This window comes from Mus caroli, unplaced genomic scaffold (genome assembly GCF_978045245.1).
Source record: "Mus caroli unplaced genomic scaffold, Mus_caroli_1 scaffold_16, whole genome shotgun sequence".
NCBI classification, from domain to species: Eukaryota; Metazoa; Chordata; class Mammalia; order Rodentia; family Muridae; genus Mus; species Mus caroli.
The window spans coordinates 49,292,644-49,312,359 of NW_028227271.1; the positions used below are offsets into that span (position 1 = coordinate 49,292,644).

At 44.2% G+C, this 19,716-nt stretch overlaps 1 protein-coding gene across 1 annotated transcript; it reads left to right on the plus strand.

The window, feature by feature from the left end:
• Nucleotides 1-364: 364 nt before the first annotated feature.
• On the plus strand, nt 365-15,918 carry Dscc1 (DNA replication and sister chromatid cohesion 1). Its single transcript, XM_021184073.2, has 9 exons — nt 365-584; nt 1,675-1,843; nt 3,358-3,492; nt 4,229-4,319; nt 7,142-7,280; nt 8,176-8,228; nt 8,935-9,089; nt 11,220-11,368; nt 15,810-15,918. The coding sequence occupies exons 1-9, from the start codon at nt 385-387 to the stop codon at nt 15,916-15,918; spliced, it is 1,200 nt and encodes a 399-aa protein (XP_021039732.1). The 5' UTR covers nt 365-384.
• The last annotated feature ends 3,798 nt before the right edge of the window (nt 15,919-19,716 follow it).

A 19,716-nucleotide genomic window follows, 5' to 3' on the forward strand; every position in this document is an offset into this window, starting at 1 on the left:
TAATGAAATTCTGCACAGATAGCTCATCACAGGACCCACCACAGTAAGCGAGGGAAAGGAGCTTTGGCGGGAAAGAAGGGGGTGGGCACAGGGTGGCGGAAGGAGTGAGTGCAAGAGCCGTGCTTGGCCCCGTGGGGACCCAGAATTGCTAACATGACCTTCCTGGAATCCTCATGGGGGAAACCCTGCTTCTCCTCAGCAATCTGGGACTTGCACGCAGTCAGTGGGCTGCAGAAGGACTCGCGAGTCCCGATGCTTTCCGACTTTCTCGGGACACGCCCCGCCCCGCCCCGCCCCGCCCCGGAAGTCGGCTCCGGCGGATTTGGCGCGCTTTTGAAGTCCCGGGAGTCGGGGTCCAGGACACACCCCTCTCCGTGCTGCGAGATGTCCCAGCCGAGCGCTTCCCGGAGGACCCGCGAGGAAGTGGATGCGACGCTGCAGGTCGCCAAGCTGAACGCCGCCGAGCTGCTGCCCACGGTGCACTGCCTGAGCTTCGGCTCCGGGACCGGCGGCGCGGCCACCGGCGACTTCTGCCTCCTGGAGCTGGAACCAGCACTGTGCCAGCAGCTGGAGGCTGGGGACAGGTGAGCCGGGATGGTGGGGCCCAGGAACGCGGATTCCCCGGCCTTACAGAGGCCGCCTACCCGCCCCGTGTAGCCGGGGAAACTCGGAAGGAGGAACTGGTCCAGAGAGCTGCTTTGATTGGGCCCGAACAGACCGGTGGGCGGGTCCTCAGCTTGCTGTCATCTGTCAGGAGGATTCAGCCTCTGCTAGACTGCCTTGTTAGCGGGACTCCTGCGAATTTAGAGCCAGGTGTCAGCGGGAGAGTGTCAAGAAGGAAGCTCCAGGGAGTTTTGAAGGGCTCAGTACTGATGCCAAGTACTCCACAGAACACTCGTTCTATCTCAGAATGTAGTAGCAGTGCCTGTAGAGAGAGTTCTTGGCTTGCCACTTGGGTTTCTTCTCCTTGAACCGCAGATGGGACAAACGAGACAGAAGTTTAAAGCCTAATGCAGACTGCTGCGTGTAGCCCGGGGTTGGTTGGGGTCACTTACTGAAGATCTGGAACTGTTTTTAATTCTGGGTCAACTACAAAGTTGCTGCCAAGACCTTGGATTTTAAAACCTAGGCTGAGATCATGTCTTTTATGGCAAGCACAAAGCTGAGTGACTGAACTGCAAGTGGGCAAGGCTCTTACTCTCAGAGCTTCCCCTCAGTGACATACTTCCTCCAGTAAGGCTACACCTCCTAACTCCTCCTCTGTGGACTGGGGACCAAGTGTTCAAATATCTGAGCCTGTGTTTGGGGGTGGGGGAGTCCTCTTTCAAAGCACCACACTCCCAAGGTTTAATTTTAAATCTAGAAGCCACTGGATTTGGGAGTTATTTTCTATTTCTTTCTTTTTTTTTTTTTTTTTTTTTAGATTTATTTATTTATTATATGTAAGTACACTGTAGCTGTCCTCAGACACCCCAGAAGAGGGCATCAGATCTCTTATGGGTGGTTGTGAGCCACCATGTGGTTGTTGGGAATTGAACTCAGGACCTTTGGAAGAGCAGTCAGTGCTCTTAATCGCTGAGCCATCTCTCTAGTCCCCGATTTGGGAGTTATTTAAAGTGAGCTATCCACTAGAGTCTCAATAAGCCATGCCTTTCCTCCTCCATTTGCCTGTAGCTTTGTGATCCGAGGAGATAAGGATGAACAGGCTGTGTTGTGCAGTAAAGACAAAACCTACGACCTGAAGATAGCAGACACATCCAACATGCTGCTTTTCATCCCTGGATGCAAAACTCCAGACCAGCTGAAGGGGGAGGAAACACCAAGTACCGTCGTTCACACGGAGGTACCGCTTTGTACCTGAGTCTGGAGTCTGACAGTGGCAGTTTGTGTTCCAAGCTTGACTTTGGTTAAAACCTTTTTTTTTTTTTTCCGAGACACGGTTTCTCTGTGCAGCCCTGGCTGTCCTGGAACTCACTTTGTAGACCAGGCTGGCCTCAAACTCAGAAATCTGCCTGCCTCGGCCTCCCCAGTGCTGGGATTAAAGGTGTGTGCCACCACGCCCGGCGGTTAAAAACTTTTGATATAAGATATGTGTTGTCACAGGTAATATATAAACTGTCTTTACTAGAGTTTGACATTCCTCAGTATTCTTTTAGTTTTTGAATTTGTAAATTCTCTTTATATTTCTACTCCCCCCCACCCCCACTCGTATGGTCTTTCTCTTTTTTTTGTTTTTTCCAGACAGGGTTTCTCTGTGCAGCCCTGGCTGTCCTGGAACTCACTTTGTAGACCAGGCTGGCCTTGAACTCAGAAATCCGCCTGCCCCTGCCTCTGCCTCCCGAGTGCTGGGATAAAAGGCGTGCACCACCACGCCCGGCTGGTCTTTCTCTTAATGTAGTGAGTTTATTAGGTAACTCATTCTTTTTTTAAAAAAAAATATTTAATTTATTTTGTAAAAATTGTGTTGGTGTTTGTGTATGCGTGGTGGGGGGTGTCTTGCCTGCAGGCATGTCTGTGAACCATGTGCATGCCCTTGGAGGCCAGAAGAGGGTGTCAGATCCTCTTGGAACTGGAGTTACAGATAATTGTTAGCTGCCGGGTGTGTGTGTGTGAAACCGGATGTGTGACACATGTAGCTCAGGCTAGCCTTAAACTTGCCATACAGCTGAGGGTGACCCTGAACTTCAGATCATCCTGTTCCCAAACCCCACATGCTGGGGTCTCAGGCCTTCTGCCCCCATACCTGGTTTATACGGTAGTGCTCGGGGTCAGACCCAGGGCATTGTGGCACGCTGGGCAAGTACTCTAGCATTGAGCCCCCTTTCCATCCTGTTGTGTTTTGAGACCATCTTTCACTGTAGCCCAGGCTGATCTTGAACTTCCTTTCTGAGGGCTAGGACTAGGCAGATCCCCCACTGTGGTTGCTATCTTTGTTTACTTGTTTTGTCTTTTTGAGACAAGGTCTCGCTATATACCCCAGGCTGGCCTAGAATTCATTTATAGACCAGGCTGGCCTGGAAATCCACCTCCCTTTATCTCCTGAGTGCTGGGATTAGAAACATGTGCTGCCACGCCAAGCCCTGTTTTTGATTTTTGGAGGTTTTATTTTATTCTATTTTTTTATTTATGCGTATGGATGTTTGGTCTTCACATATTCTATGTACCACTGTGCATGCCTGTGCTTGGCACTTCTCTTACTGACTTTATATGTTCAGTTGTTCCCATCTGGTTGGTGGAATTGTCACGGAAGCCCAGAAAGGGTCCACAGCTGCCTTTTGTGTGTTCTTGAGCAAGGAGCACTCTGTGGAAATGTTTTATCTTTGGAAAGGTCACTGAAGGCTGCATTGTGATTTCTAGATCTTTGGCTTCTCTAATAATTATTGGGAATTAAGAAGATGCAGACCTAAGATAAAAAAGCTAAAGAGACTTCTAATGGAAAATGCCTACGAAGGCCCCGACAGTCAGAAAGAAGAGGATGCAAGCCGTTCAAAAGTAAGAATTGTATTTTCTGGTTTTATTTGAAATTTTAAAATGTAATTAATTTTTTAAAAGTTTAAAATTTGGCAGGGAGACAGGGGGAGGTTGAGAATCTCACTCTGTAGACTTGGCTGACCCAGAACTCGTAGCTATCCCTCTGCCTCTGCTTCTTCATGTGCTAGGACTGTAGGTGTGTGTGCCACCATACCTTATTATCATGGGTGGCAGTCTCACTTCTTTAAAACGTACATGATAAAAGTTTCAAATATGAAACGGTCTGGCAAGATAGAAAGCGGCAGGCTGTTAAGGCTGCTGCCATGTAAATGGGCTGGACTTCATGTGACCTCTGAAGGGAAGCAGGAGCCTGGCCTGCTGGTACAGCCCACTGTAATCCCTGTCTCACAATATTGCCTTGATTGGATTAGAACAGAGGTAAAAAGGAAAACGGAGCAGGGCGGGGCTGAGTTAGGACTTGGATGGGAAACCACTTGGTTCTACTGTGTGCTTCAGGCTCCTTTTATTCTCCAAAACTCAACAAGAAGATTAAGAAAGCAGTTGTTGGCTGGGCGGCCTTTAATCCCAGCACTTGGGAGGCAGAGGCAGGCGGATTTCTGAGTTCGAGGCCAGCCTGGTCTACAAAGTGAGTTCCAGGACAGCCAGGGGTATACAGAGAAACCCTGTCTCGGGGGGAAAAAAAAAAAAGCTGTTGTTCCCAAATCATGAGAATGTGTGTCTGTTTTGTTTGTTTCAGTATACAACTGAAGATTTGCTTAATCATATTCAGGCAAGTGAGGAGGAGATAATGGCTCAGTTACAAGTCCTAAATGCCTGTGAGATTGGAGGTAGTGTAACTAGTACCGTTTATAATGGTGGAACTGTAGCATATGCAAGAGAGAGGCTTTGAGCCTCTTCCCCATGGTGTATGCTTGTCTAATTTCCTTTTATCTTCAAAGGTAATGATAATACGAGCAGATGAGTACTTGCTGAGTGTGGGTGAGGCCTTGTGTTTGAATCCCAATACACACACATGCACACATACACACACACACACACACACACACACATGCACACACATAGACACACACACATATGCACATGCACACACACATGAACACACACATGCACACACACACACACACACACACACACAAACACTGACAATGTTTGGGATATGGAATCGGCTATAAGATGATCCTTACATGAGGTCAGTCTGTCAGTCTGTGACCAGTGACATTGTAACCGCTCACTACAGGCCTTTCTCTTTAAAGGACCTTGAATATCAAGTAGATCTTTTCATTTAAATCAGTTTTTAAGTAGGTAAGAAAATCAAGGCCTAGCTAGGGTCTGGGATTGTGCTGATCGAAGGACAGTCATTGCATCGGTGCCAAACCTTTGGACTCCTAGTTCAGAGTCAGTTCAACAATTTCATTAGATTTCTAGATAGCTTGGAATGAGAGCTGTGCTTCTTCATATACCAATGCCAATGCATTGACGAACATGCATTATTTATCATTTAAAATGCGCCTAAAAGAGGTTAATCCCAGCAGTTGATGGAGGAGTTCTGTGGTGCCTTTGAGGTGTTGATTGTCTTCTGCTCTGGAATATAGCATTTCTGTCAGAGTCTGGATCTATACTCATTTCTGAGTCCATGTTTATATGCATCTGTGTGCCCACTTTGACTGTTATATGTCTGTCTGTTGGTCTGTTTGCTTGTCTGTTTTTTTTTTTTTTTTTTTTTGGTTTTTCGAGACAGGGTTTCTCTGTGTAGCCCTGGCTATCCTGGAACTCACTTTGTAGACCAGGCTGGCCTCGAACTCAGAAATCTGCCTGCCTCTGCCTCCCGAGTGCTGGGATTAAAGGCATGTGCCACCACGCCCGGCTTTGTCTGTTTGTCTATCTATCTATCTATCTATCTATCTATCTATCTATCTATCTATCTATCTTTGAGGCAGGGTCTCACTACAGAGCCGCAGATAGCCTGGAATTTAACTAAATAGATCAAGCTAGTCTTGAACTCATAAAAATCTTCCTGCCTCTGCTTCCCAGGTGCTGATGTTAAAAGGCTGTGTGCCCACTCTTAGCTTGCCTAGAGAAACATCTTGATTCTTCAACCTATTCATTAGGAAGAGGGAAACCGGTGTGGTTCAGTGGATTGCAGTTTGTTCAAAATCTTCCAAACCAGATTAGCTTTCATGTACCTAACCCCTTCAATGCGGTAACATTTGTTAAATAAAGCACTTCGTGCCCATTTAAGAACTAACCAGAAGCATTTTAGCCTTTGTGTGGTTGCTTGAAACCCATTTGCTCATGTGGTCTTAAGCATTTAAGACAAGGATTTTAATTAAGAATGCCTCCTGGTAATTACCATGGCATATGGAGGCCGATTCCACTCAAAGTTAAAGCGAGGTAGGCAAACCAAATAATGTATTTCAATGATGTTTTTCAAATTCATTTTCATAGCAGCAGATAAAGTTTTAGTAGGGAAATGCATAAATGACACCTGGCTTTCTTTCCTGGCTTTCCTTCACACAGTTTCTTTCTTAGGGATTCTTTCCGTTTCCCAGAATAAGAATCGAAAATTTCAGTGAAAAATGATAGCTATAAACTTGAGGGTGTATTTGCAAGTGGTGGCTGTGCCACCAATTTTGAAATGTTACATTCTTGTAGGCTGTTGCTCTGTAGCTCTGGATGGCTTAGAACTTGAACTTGGACGTTTGAGATTCCTCTGCCTCAGCTTCCATAGTTCTGGGATCATAGGTCCACACTACCACATCCAGCTGCAATTCAGATTTCTTCTGAAATGGGGACAAGTGTCTTTTTTTTTTCAAATTAATTTTATGGTTAGCATACAAAGAGACAGATTCCCCTGTACCATTTTCATGCGTATGCATCATTGTGGCTTGTTCTCAGCCACTCTTCCACTGCCTCCTCTGTCACCTCCCCTGGAGACAGACTTCCTTCTGGCTTAATGGCATATATATTTCCTTAGTCTCTTTTCCTTCTCCATTCCCATTAGACGGCTTCCTTACAGGATTATAATTCTCCTTATAATTCTGCTTTTACATTTTGCATACAAATGTATATCTACACACACACACACACACACACACACACACAATTTAAATCTAGATATAACGCTGTTTCTGCTTTTACACCTTACATATAATGTGTATCTACTCACACACATACAATATAAATCTAGATTCTATATATTGGAGAAAACATACTTGTCTTTCTTGTCTAGTTCATTTCTCTTAACATACTGTGTTCTCCACTTAGATCCATTTTTTATCAGCTGTCCTCACTTCCTTCTTTACTGCTGAAGAAAATTCCACTGTGTATATATGTAGTTTCCTTAGGAAGAGGGGAAGCCATCTTGATTGCTGATGGTTATTTTTCTTGTCCACACCTTCGCAGAACTGTCACTTCTGCGGTGAACTGGACTTCTTTGTGCTGGGAGAACTAGTTGTTTTCACATAGCTGTGGTCAGAGAGTTGTGATCAACAGCATCACACCACACAGATTACCTCAGGCCGTCCCTCTCAGAGAGTCTCTCTCAGGGGACTCTGGGTTGTATCTTGTTGACAAATAACAGTAATCAATGCAATGCCTTATGGGTATTAAATGATTATACTTCGCTTACAGTGTTCCTTGGAATTTGCAGGTTACTGGAGGATTCTTGAGTTTGATTATGAGATCAAACTTCTGAACCACGTGACTCAGCTTGTGGATTCTGAATCCTGGTCTTTGGATAGAGTCCCCTTGACTGTGTGCCTGCAGGAGCTTGGACCTTTGGAGCCAGAGTGAGTATTCGCGTTATTTGCCTCTGCAGATTTCTTTAAGACAGTGAACGGGCTGGTGAGATGGCTCAGTGGGTAAGAGCACCCTACTGCTCTTCCGAAGGTCCAGAGTTCTAATCCCAGCAACCACATGGTGGCTCACAACCATCCGTAATGAGATCTGGTGCCCTCTTCTGGAGTGTCTGAAGACAGCTACAGTGTACTTACATATAATAAAAATAAATAAATCTTTAAAAAAAAAAAGACAGTGAACACTTTTTTTTTTCATACTAGAAGTAAACTGAGGACATAGCATTTACATTCTGATATTATAGAAAAATTTTAAAACGTTTATTTTTATTTTGTGTGTATGAGACTTTTTGCCTGCATGTATGCATGTGCACAGGCTGCCTGCACAGGTCAGAAGAGGGCATCAGATCTCCTGGACCTGGAGTTAACTGAGGGTTCTGAGCCCCCAGGTGGGTGCTGGGAACGGAACATGGCTCTTCTGTAAAAACAGCGAGTGCTCTTAACCTCTGAGCTGCTCTGTAGCCCCAGGGGGAGAACTTAAAAATATACAGCTAGAAAGGATTTGAGATTTTGGGTCACTGAGGTGAATACATCTACACCATCATTTCTACTTTTTATTTTGGTCACTCAAAAAAAAATTGCTGGTTGTAATTTGAGCTTTGGTATAACAACAAATATATGAGTACATAATTCATGCTAATTTTGGTAGACCAGGCCTTGGCATGAAGCAGTTCCCAGAATATTTAAGTAAGTTCTGAAGTCTTATTTGGCATCAAAGGAATTTAATATTTCAAATCCTTAATTGATATCTTAAGTTTTTAGTGTGGCAACGGGGTTTAACATATCTTTAAAATGTTCATAGGTTCTTTTGTGTGCTTTAAATTTTCAGGGAAATGATTGAACACTGTCTTAAATGCTACGGAAAGAGATACGTGGACAAAGGTGAGGAGTGGGGAGTATCCTGGTGGGTGTTGTAACCTGTGTGATGGACAGGTATGATGGTGGTAATAAGAACAGTGGGGCTGTGCGAGGTGAGCACAGCTCATGGTTCCTTCCAAGGCCTTTCGTTGAGTTAAAGGAAGTGCTGGTATTGTAATGGATGATAAGTGTCTTAGTTCAGGTTTTACTGCTGTGAACAGACATCATGACCAAGGCAGCTCCTATAAGAACAACATTTAATTGGATCTGGCTTACAAGTTCAGAGGTTCAGTCCATCACGATCAAGGCAGGAGCATGGCAGCATCCAGGCAGGCATGGTGCAGGCAGAGCTGAGAGCTCTACATCTTCATCTGAAGGCTGCTAGCAGATTACTTGCTTCCAGGCAGCTAGGATGAGGGTCTTAAAGCCCACACCCACAGTGACACACCTACTCCAACAGGGCCACACCTTCTAATAGTGCCACTTCCTGGACCGAGCATATACAAACCATCACAATAAGCCAATACAGTGGCAGCGAGGCGAGATGGCTGAGCCAGGCCTGGTGACAAGGTGAGAACAGACTCCTGAATGTTGTCATCTGACCTCCTCCTTCATTTGGGAACACACACAAGCCTACACATGTACATGCAGGTACACACAAACAGTAACTACACAAATGCCATTTAACAGGAGAAGATGTCTGACCCTGTCTGATCAACCTTTGCCTTAGATGAAGTCTATTTTGAATTGGACGCTGACAAAATATGCAGAGTGACCGCGGAGATGCTGCTGCAGAATGCCGTGAAGTTTAATCTGGCAGAGTTTCAGGAAGTGTGGCAGCAGAGTGTTCCCGAGGGAATGACAACTCGCCTTGATCAGCTCAGGGTAAGGCCTCTGGGGGCTGTGCCTGGGATTCTCCAGGTGGTGTCTGACTAGGGGAGGTGATTCTTTTTTTTTTTTTATTATTTTATTTATTTTGGTTTTTCGAGACAGGGTTTCTCTGTTTAGCCCTGGCTGTCCTGGAGCTCACTTTGTAGACCAGGCTGGCCTCGAACTCAGAAATCCGCCTGCCCCTGCCTCCCGAGTGCTGGGATTAAAGGCGTGCGCCACCACGCCCGGCGGGGAGGTGATTCTTGTCCTGGAGCTGAATACCAGAATCTCAGCTATTTTATTTTCCTAGATACCCAGTAGGTGTACAGTCTTCATTTACTCCCACCACAGAGTCCTTTAACCTTCCCAGTACTTACAGAGGAATACTTTATATAGAATCGTATCACTTAAACTTTTTTGAAGAAAAGTTAGTTTATTAGGCATACACATTCACCTACCTTCCTTCCTCCCTCCCTCCCTCCCTCCCTCCCTCCCTTCCTTCCTTCCTTCCTTCCTTCTTTCCTTCTTTCCTTCCTCTCATTCTTTGTTTCTTTCTATGGCAGAACTTTGTATGTTCCAGGCTAGCCTTGAACTCTCTTATATAATCACAGACAGCCTTAACTAGCGTCTGATCTCCCTAGCTTTAGTTCGCATGCACTGGATCTGCTGCATGTGAAACTACTGGTTTTAAGCAGTGTTGGGGATCAGATGTAGGGCTTTGTGAATGCTACATAAGCAGTCTGTCCTAAGTTAGGGTTTATGACAGAAAGGTACACAAACTTAGACTTAAAACACAGGTGGAAAGGGAAGGAGGGAAAGGGAAGTATGGGAGAGTGGGGCTGAAGGAAAGGATAGTTGCTGGGCGGCCACTGTAGCATAGTTGGTAGAGTACTTAGCCAGTACCCACAGAGCCCTGAGTTCAATCCCAGCAACTCATAAAACATTAAGCATGGTGATGTATGCTTGTAACCCAGCATGTAGGGTAGAGGCCAGAGGATCAGAAGTTCAAAATCACCCTTAACTACACAATGAGTGTATGTCAGCCTGGGCTAGAGAAGACCCTGTCTCAAAAACAAGGAAACAAACCCCAGAGAATATTAGCAAAGAAATAGATAATAGGGAGGAGGTATGAAATGGCTCAGTAGGTAAAAATGCTTGCTGTTAAACCTGACAACCCCAGTTTAATCTTTAGGAATCACATGATGGACTCTAAATTTGTCCTCTGATTTCTATATGTGTGCTACTGTGTGAACATGTCCCTTCTCTCCTACTTACACACACACACACACACACACTAAAAAATATAAAAAACAAATGAACAAAATAGAAGTAGATATTGGGTGATGGTGATGGTAGGGGAATCTTGAGGCTTTAGCATCTATTGCCACTCCTGATCACTTAGACATCTGGTTTGAGCACCAGAATCTCAGTTACCTAGGTTTCCTGCCTCTCCAAGGCAGTGGGGATGGGGCCGCTGTTTGCTGTAATTGGATGTGAAGGACTGGGGCAGTGGGGATGGGGCCGCTGTCTGCTGTAATTGGATGTGAGGGACTGGGGCAGTGGGGATGGGGCCGCTGTTTGTTTGCTGTAATTGGATGTGAGGGACTGGGGCTCAGAAGAGGTATCTGAGTAAAAGATGCAAATGTTACAGTCATGAGCAAGGACACCAGAGGCTGTGGGGTAGGATGAGGTTACCCAGGACAGGTGGAGAGACAGGCAAGAAGATGGGATGGAGGGCTGGGGAAGCTACACATTAAGTAACACGCAAAAGAAGTCGATGATGTCAGAGGTGGAGGGAGAAGAAAAGAGGAAAGAGAAATGGACATTAGCAAGCAGATGGGGCTGGGAAGGTGACTCCAAGAAGCCAAGGAAAGGACTTGCTGCATTTGACAATGACTGGCCACTTGTGACATTTAGCACTAAAGCTATCTTGGCAAGCAGACGGCAAAGAAATCGAAGCTTAAAGGAACTCTTTTTATGAAACATGCTGCCTGTAAGCCTCTGGATAGACTTTCTGTAAAGTTTCACATATGTGCTATTTTAAAATTCCTTGGGTTAAATGTAATGGCAAAAGAAATACTTAATTATGAAATCATTACTTTCATAGCCTTTTTTTCCTCTTCCCAAACTTCTTGTCTCTTGTAGGGTTTAGCACTGGTTGACAGAAACTCAAGACCAGAAATCATATTTTTGCTCAAAGTAGATGATTTGCCTGAGGGAACACAGGAGCGTTTTAATAGTCTGTTCTCTCTAAGAGAAAAGTGGACAGAGGAAGACATCGCTCCATATATCCAGTAAGTAATTCATTCAGAATGGGTTATGACAGTTATTCTTTAAATTACTGTGTAGGGTTTTAGATTTCTGACCTTAACATGGCATTGTTGCATGTTCCCTGAGCATACAGTGTCCCTGGAAACTTTCTTACGTGGCCTCCTCTATCATTGTCTGATATCCCATTCTGAAGGTAGAGTGTGTGTTATCTTTTCTGCTTGACATCCCTTCCACAATTATCTCTCTCTGCTCTCCTTCCTGCAAAATCACCGTTCCTTGGGGGAGAGAAGTCATGTTTCAAGGGTAAATGCCTCTTACCGATTGCCAGCTCCTGCCTTGCCTGCTGCCTCAGCCATTACTTTTGTCATTTTTGATTAGATTTATTTATCTATGTAATCTGGGAGTGTGTGCCTGCACATTCATGTGTATGTGTGCATGAATAAATGAATGCAGATGAATGTGTGGAGGTCAGAGGACAACCTTAGACAAGATTGACAAGGGACAAGATCTTCCCTTTCTACTTTATTTGAGACAGGTTTTCCTGTTGTCTTTTTTGTTTGTTTGTTTGTTTGTTTGGTTGGTTGGTTTGGTTTGGTTTGGTTGGTTGGTTTTTGGCTGCTTATGCCAGGCCAGCTGGCCCAAGTGATTTTTGGAGATTCTCCTGTCTCCGTCTTCTGTCTTATCAGGGAGTGCTGGGATACAGACTCATGCATGCTATTGCATCCGGCTTTATGTGGTTTCTGGAGATTAGAGCTCAGGTCCTCACATTTGCACAGTAAGCGTCTCACTCACTGAGCTCACTCTTCCTTAGCTTTGCTTTGGCTTTTTGAAGCTCAGTCCCAGGTAGCTCAGGCTGGCCTTCAGCTTGCTACATAGCTCAGCATGACCTTGAGCCCCAATCCTCCTTTCCATGACGAGGTTGCAGGAATGAGCTACCATGCCCATCAGCTGTCTTAACTTAGTATACATTTTATTATTTTATTTTAGTTTTGAGACAGGGTCTCATCTGATAGCCCAGGTTAGCCTCAAACTCATTATGTAGGTTAGGCTGGTCTGCAATTCATGATCTTCCTGTCTCACCTTCTCAAATGCTGGGATTATAGGAACCCACTACTACACCTGATTCTTGAATTAATCTTTAATATCACAGCAGAGGCCAGAGTCCAGAAGAGCAAGTTAGCCTTGATGTTTCTAGTCTGCCAAGCTTTGAAATCCATTAGCACCGCCACCACTGTTGTGGCATACCTTGCAGGCAATCACTCTTCTCTCTACACTTTTTATTCTGGGTTCTCTCTGGCTCCTGCTCTGTACATGTTCTCTCTCCCTCTCAGTGAAGCCCAACTTCCTGCCGATTCTATGACCTACATCAGTAGCTGAAGTTTCTGGAGAAAATTCTCCACGGGATCGCCAGAATTCTATAGAATTCAGTCCAAGCCTGGCCCGTCACTATACCTCATGAAACCTTTCTACCTTTATCAAGTCTTTTCAGATACCACTTACATCCCATTTTGTCTTCACTCCCAGATTATGATCTCATTCCTTGAGGAAACTGAAGCAGCTAAACAGGAACCGCCTCCTTTCCCACTGCCAAGTCTTTAACCCCCTCACGTCTGCACTTTTTCCTTTTGGTCTCCCCTGTACAATATATAAGTTGTACCTCCTCTTTTTGTCTTTGGTGTGTTTGTATTTATGTGTGTGGGTGAGTTTGGGTTCACGTGTGAGGGTGAGGATGCTCATGCACAGGAAGGCCAGGAGAAGCAGATGTCTTCCTCCATCACTCTGCCCGTTTCCCTAAGGCCCTTTCACAAACCTGGGACTTGTCATGGCTAGGTTTGAAGCTAGCAAGTGTTATGGAGTTTGTGACCCCTGGGAAAAGACCATAGACTCAATCTAATTATAATTACAAGATTTATTGATTAGCTGCTCGGAGGACAAACAATTTCTGAGCCAACTTTGAGACTGCCATGTAGGGGGGGACTGGACAAGGACTTTTAAAAGGGGGGAAAAAAACCACAGGAAGATCTTCAATACAAGCAAGTAAAAACATGCTTTGTTCTGTTCTGCTCTGTTCTGCCAAGTTAAGTGATTAAGGCAACTCAAAACAATCTTTGAGTCAGGCAGTGGTGGTGCACACCTTTAATCCCAGCACTTGGGAGGCAGAGGCAGGTGGATTTCTGAGTTCGAGGCCAGCCAGGGCTACACAGAGAAACCCTGTCTCGAAAAACAACAACAAACAAACAAACAACATCCTCCCCCCCCCAAAAAAATCCCTAATCTTTGAGAATCTGTGTTAGCAAGTTACAGAAGCAAAAAAAGTTGTCATATAACAAGTAGATAGTCATGGCTGTATGTTTTTGGGTGGAAGTCACTGAGTCAGGGTTACTGGGAACTTATCTTCTAGGGACTGGAGTCAGAGACGGACTGTTGGTGTATACTAAGATAGCGTAACATGGAGCTTTCTTAGCCACAACACAAGCTCTATCCTATCTAGGTTAGGGTTAGGGCTAGGGTAAGAGTTAGGGTTAGGGTTATGGTTAGGGTTAGAGCTAGGGCTAGGGCTAGGGCTAAGGTTCCAGTATCTACTTCTCTTGGAGATGGGATGTTTGGGGGAACAATCGGTTTGATACCACGCATTCTGGGATTTAAATTCCAGTCCTCATGATTGTAGAGCAAGTGCTCCTAACCACTGAACGATCTCTCCAGTTCCTTTGTCCCTCCTCATGACCCTGGTCCTTTCTTTGCACTTGATTCATCTCTTCTGGCCTTTCCTAAGACTTAGCCAAGTTATCTCTTCTCCCATCCTGGGTTATCCCCACGACACATAGTCTATAGGGTCACCCAGACTGCAATGCAGCCCCATGGGTTTTTTCTCCCCATTGTAAGGAAATTCCCGATTGAACTAGGCACATTCTCCACTACTGAGCTTTGTCTTCAACCCTACTTGTTTATTTGTGGGAGAGGGAGAAGAGTGTGCCATGGCTCATATGTAGACTCGGATGACAACTTTTAATAGTCAGTTCTTTCTTCTTACAATGTTCAATCCCAGAGATTGAACTCAAGCTGTCAGGGTTAGGGCTAAATAAATGCCTGCATCTGCTGAGTCATCTCACCCTCAACCTTTTACATCAGTCTGTCTATCTATCTGTCTGTCTGTCTATCTATCTGTCTATCTATCTTCCTTTCCTCTTCCCTCCCTCCCTCCCTCCCTCCCTCCCTCCCTCTCTCTTTCTCCTTCTTTCTCCCTCTCCCTCTCCTGTTCTACTTTGAGACAGGCTCTCACTAGGCTGCTTGGGTTGCCTGGAACTCACTCATATTTCAGGTAGGACCTCAATTCCTCAGTTCTGCCTCAGACTCCCAACAGGCTAAGATTATAGACTTACAAACCTGTGCCACAAGGCCCAACTACAATCTTTATTCTAGCTTAGAGGTTGATGTTTTCCATGACCTACTGTATTAGTTAGGGTTTTACTGCTGTGAACAGACACCATGATCAAGGCAAGTCTTAACAACATTTAATTGGGGCTGGCTTACAGATTCAGAGGTTCAGTCCATATCATCAAGGTGGGTGCATGTCAGTATCCAGGCAGGCATGGCGCAGGTAGAGCTGAGAGTTCTATGTCTTCATCCAAAGGCTGCTAGTGGAAGACTGACTTCCAGGCAAATAGGGTGAGGATCTTATGCCCACACCCACAGTGACACACCCATCCCAACCAGGTCACACCTATTCCAACAAGGCCACACCTCCAGATGGTGCCACTCCCTGGTCCAAGGATATACAAACCATCACACCTACCAATTGTTAAACCTTACAAAGTAAGGGCATAATGAGTCCTCCATGTTCTCACTGCCCAGCCTCCATCGTCAGCTCATTGCCTTCATTGTTTAAAGCTCAGACCGTATTATGCTTTGACTGTTTTTAAAACACTGCTGCTAGCTTTGCTTTTAAATCACAAGCCTTTGTGTGTGTGTATCACAGCCCTATTTGCTCCGTCTCTCCATGTCATCTGCTCCCTTCTCAATATGCTTTAAGCAGTCTTCTTTTTGAGGTACATAAAAAGTCCAAGAAGGGTAGACAATCTAGACAAGCTCACACTTGGCAAGCGTAGGATACAGGTTCTTTAACGGCAGGCTCCTCCATATCACATTGCTTCTATTTGTAATGTAGAGATAACATGATATAATGACAATAATATATGGGACTTTAAAGTCATGCATGTGTGGTGGCCAAATTTGACCTCATTTACTACCTGATTTTGTTTCCTCGTATCTCATACAGGGCGAATAACCCATTATACCTATTCTTACAAAGGTTAAATGAAATGATACATGTATCTGCCTACTCCAGTTGCCACTGCTCTCACATATTAGAAAGATGGCTTTAGCAGGTAGTAATAAACTGAGCTGCGTTGTATCATATTACGTTCCTGAAAATGTTTATGGTGTTCATTTATTTTTATTCCACAGAGATTTGTGCGGAGAGAAGCAAACTATAGGTGCGTTGCTTACTAAATATTCTCGATCCTCAATGCAAAATGGCATCAAAGTTTATAATTCCAGGAGACTCATTTCTTAAAAGAACGATATACAACTTTATAAAGTTGCTGGATACAATAAAAAAATTCTTTTGCATATTTTTATCCCTGACTTCTTTAAGAATTAAATATTCCTTATGATTATTGTATATGCTCATGATGTGTGTGTACAAGGGTACATACGCCACAGCAGGCATGTACACAAGGGTACATGCATATGCCACAGCAGGCATGCACACAAGGGTACATGCATATGCCACAGCAGGCATACACACAAGGGTACATTCATATGCCACACAAGGGTACATACATATGCCACAGCAGGCATACACACAAGGGTACATTCATATGCCACACAAGGGTACATACATATGCCACAGCAGGCATGTACACATCAAAGGACTTCCTTGCAGAGCCGTTTTTTACCTTTTGCCTTTCAAGTTCAGGGGTCAAACTCAGATTGCCAGGTTTGCTAGCAAGCATCTTTACCTGCTCAGCCATCTTGTTGGCCGTATTGGCTTTTAAAACCAATTCTGTGAATACCCTTTCTCCTCTTCAGCATCTTGTAACTACTACCCCTTCCTCCCCCACCCCCCTTTCCCCCCCCAAATTTCTTAAATGCAATAGGATATTTCCATATCCTTCCAGTCACATTTGTAAGTTGTTCACTATATACAAGGACAAAAAAAAAAAAAAAAGTCAGTTGGTGATAGTGGTAGTAGTACATGCCTTTAATCCCAGCACTTAGAAGGCAGAGGCAGGCTGGGCAATGGTGGCACACGCCTTTGATCCCAGCACTTGGGAGGCAGAAGTAGGCAGATTTCTGAGTTCAAGGCCAGCCTGATCTACAGAGTGAGTTCCAGGACAGCCAGGGCTATACAGAGAAACCCTGTCTTGAAACAAAACAAAACAAAACAAAACAAAAACCAAAAAAAAAAAAAAAAAAAAAGAGAGAGAGAGAGAGATAAAAAACTATTATATCTTGAAGTCTGTAAGAATTCTGTAAAGTTATTTTTTTCATATATAAAATTCCATAACATTATTTGTTGTCCTAATTATTAATACATTTTAAAAGTTTCCTGAAGAACTATTAGTAATAGTCTCATTCAGAGCTTTATTTTGTTAAAAGCTGTTTCTATATATACTATCTCTCTACATACATGTATATGTGTATACACACACACACACAAACACACATGGGATTTATTAGAGTGGCTTACAGGCTGTGGTCCAGTTAGTCCAACAATGGCTATCTTCCAATGGAAAGTCCAGGATTTCAGTAGTTGTTCAGTCTCTGAGGCTGTGTGTCTGTCTGAGCTGGTCTTCGGTATCCTCCATCTCTAAGAAGTAGGCTCTAATGCCACTGAAGAAATGAGCTTGCCAGCAAGAGCAAAAACAAACAGGTAAAGAGCAAAGGTTTCCTTCTTCCCTGTCCTCTATATTGGCTACTACCAGAATGTGTGTCCCAGATTAACGGTGGCTCTTCCCACCTCAAAATATCCAGATTAAAGGTGGGTCTTCCCATTTCAGACATTTAATTAAGGGAAATCTCTCATAGGTGTACTGAGCTTAGATTCTTGTTAATTCCAGATGTAATCAAGGGGACAACCAAGAATAACCATCACCAGTGTATCAGTTGTTTACATTGCTGAAATGAGCTTAACACTGGCCTCCGCTTACTTGACTATGCACTACTGATAAAGTGGGCTTAATCCTGCATCCTATGTGAAGAATACTGGAGGAGCAGTACTCCCCTGCGTGGGTAAAACTCTCTAGCTAACTATAAATCATTTCTAGTTTTGGCAATTCCGTCTTCCTGTTCACTGGTTGCTCCCACTCTCAACGAGGAGCTATGCTCTGCAAAGTCCTGGCACTCTGTCTTGTGTGCCCCAGCTATGGCTTCCCCCAGTCCATACATAGATGAAATCAATGATGACTCACAGACTCAACCAGGGAAGACGTACTAGATCCAACTATTGACCTACTAAACTCAAACAGAGGCCAATGGGAATCAGTTGAGGTCATGTTAATAGTTGGCTTAAAGTAGTGGTTCTCAACTTTCTTTTTTCTTTTCTCTCTGTAGCCCTGGCTGTCCTGGAACTCACTCTGTAGACTAGGCTGGCCTTGAGCTCAGAAATCCCGCCTGCCTCTGCCTCCCAAGTGCTGGGATTAAAGGCGTGCACCACCACGACTGGCCAGTTCTGTACTTTCTTTCTTTCTTTTTTTTTTTTTTTTAAAGATATATTTATTTTATGTATAGGAGTACACCATTGCTCTCTTCAGACACATCAGAAGAGGGCATCACATCCCATTACTGATGGTTGTGAGCCACCATGTATGTGGTTGCTGGGAATGAACTCATGACCCCTGGAAGAGCAGTCTGTGCTCTTAACCGCTGAGCCATCTCTCCAGCCCAGTTCTCCACTTTCTTAATGTTACAACCCGTTAATACTGTTCCTCGTGTGTTGACCTCAACCATAAAATTATTTTCAGTGCGACTTCATAACTGTACCTTTGCTGTTATGAATTGTAACCTAACTATCTGATGTGCGCATCCGTACATTTTACTATGGGACCCTGTGAAAGGGTCTTTTGACCCCTCAAAAGGTCATGATGCACAAATTGAGAGCCACTGGCCTAGGGATTGACACCAACAGCGAGTTAACCAGACCACAGGCCTGTCAACCATACGTATGTGTATCTATGTTTATATGGACTTTTGTGTCCTGTAGTGATGTTGAGACAGTTGCATCCACCTTTCTAGAAGAAGCCAGTGAGACCACAGATGGTTATGGTACTTTCCAGCTTCCCGAGCAAAGATTTTTGAGCAGACTGGCACCTCCATGGGAAAAAAAAAAAAAAAACAAAAAAACAAAACCAAAAAAAACAAACCAAGTTTTCCCCAGTCTATCTTTTAAAACAACAATTTCCACTGGGTATGATTATCACTGCACTTCACTCTCCTGCATTTCTGAGAAGACTCCAACTTGGAACAATCCGACAGCTACCTTTGTGGGAATTGTAGAAACTTATATTAAGTCTGACGATGGTCCCAGCAAATGAGAACGCATGAGGAAGTGGTCCTGCACAAAGATTGTGTAAGCCATTTATGAGCTCTGCCTTTACTTTGTGTGGGTTTAATAAATGCTCATTGGGAAAAATAATGTCTAGTTTTGGAAGGTTTAATAAAGTTATGGCTTTATTTTCCTAATTGGTTTTGTTTAGACGAAAAGTTCAAATTGATTTAAAATCAGCTAATGACTTTGTCAGGAGTAAAAAAGATAGGTGGAGTTAAATCTGTGCAGGTGGGAAAATGTTAATGGACAATACTCAATTAACGGAATTAACGGACATTGGTTTGCGTCTTTAACCCTCAAGAATAGAAAATCCACAGCTTCAAAAATGTCAAAAAAAAAAAATCTGTTAATTCATAAGACAAATACGGAGGCCATGGGACTTCTGGCTTGAGAGTTCCCTGCGGTCTGATTACACATTTGGAGTTTAAACCACAAGGTCCAAATGGGTGAGTTTGTCCTTGACAGCAATGGTTTTGGGACCATTACTAGGTCCTAGTCCCTCACCCCTTCCATCCTTTCTTGTCTTCCACAAGCACGATTCACCTAACACTTAACGTCCCTTCCTTCCTTCCCCATCTTCCTTTTCTCACCCAGTAACTCTTCCCTCTGCTCTCTTAATTTTAGAAATAGTTTTGAGACAAAGGAGAAAAGCCAGACGCGAAATCCCTAACTTACCCGCAAACCCCGCCCACTCACGCCCGGACAAGACTTCCGGGTTCTGCCTCCGCGGCCGCGCCACTTCCTCTGACGTCACCGGTCAGA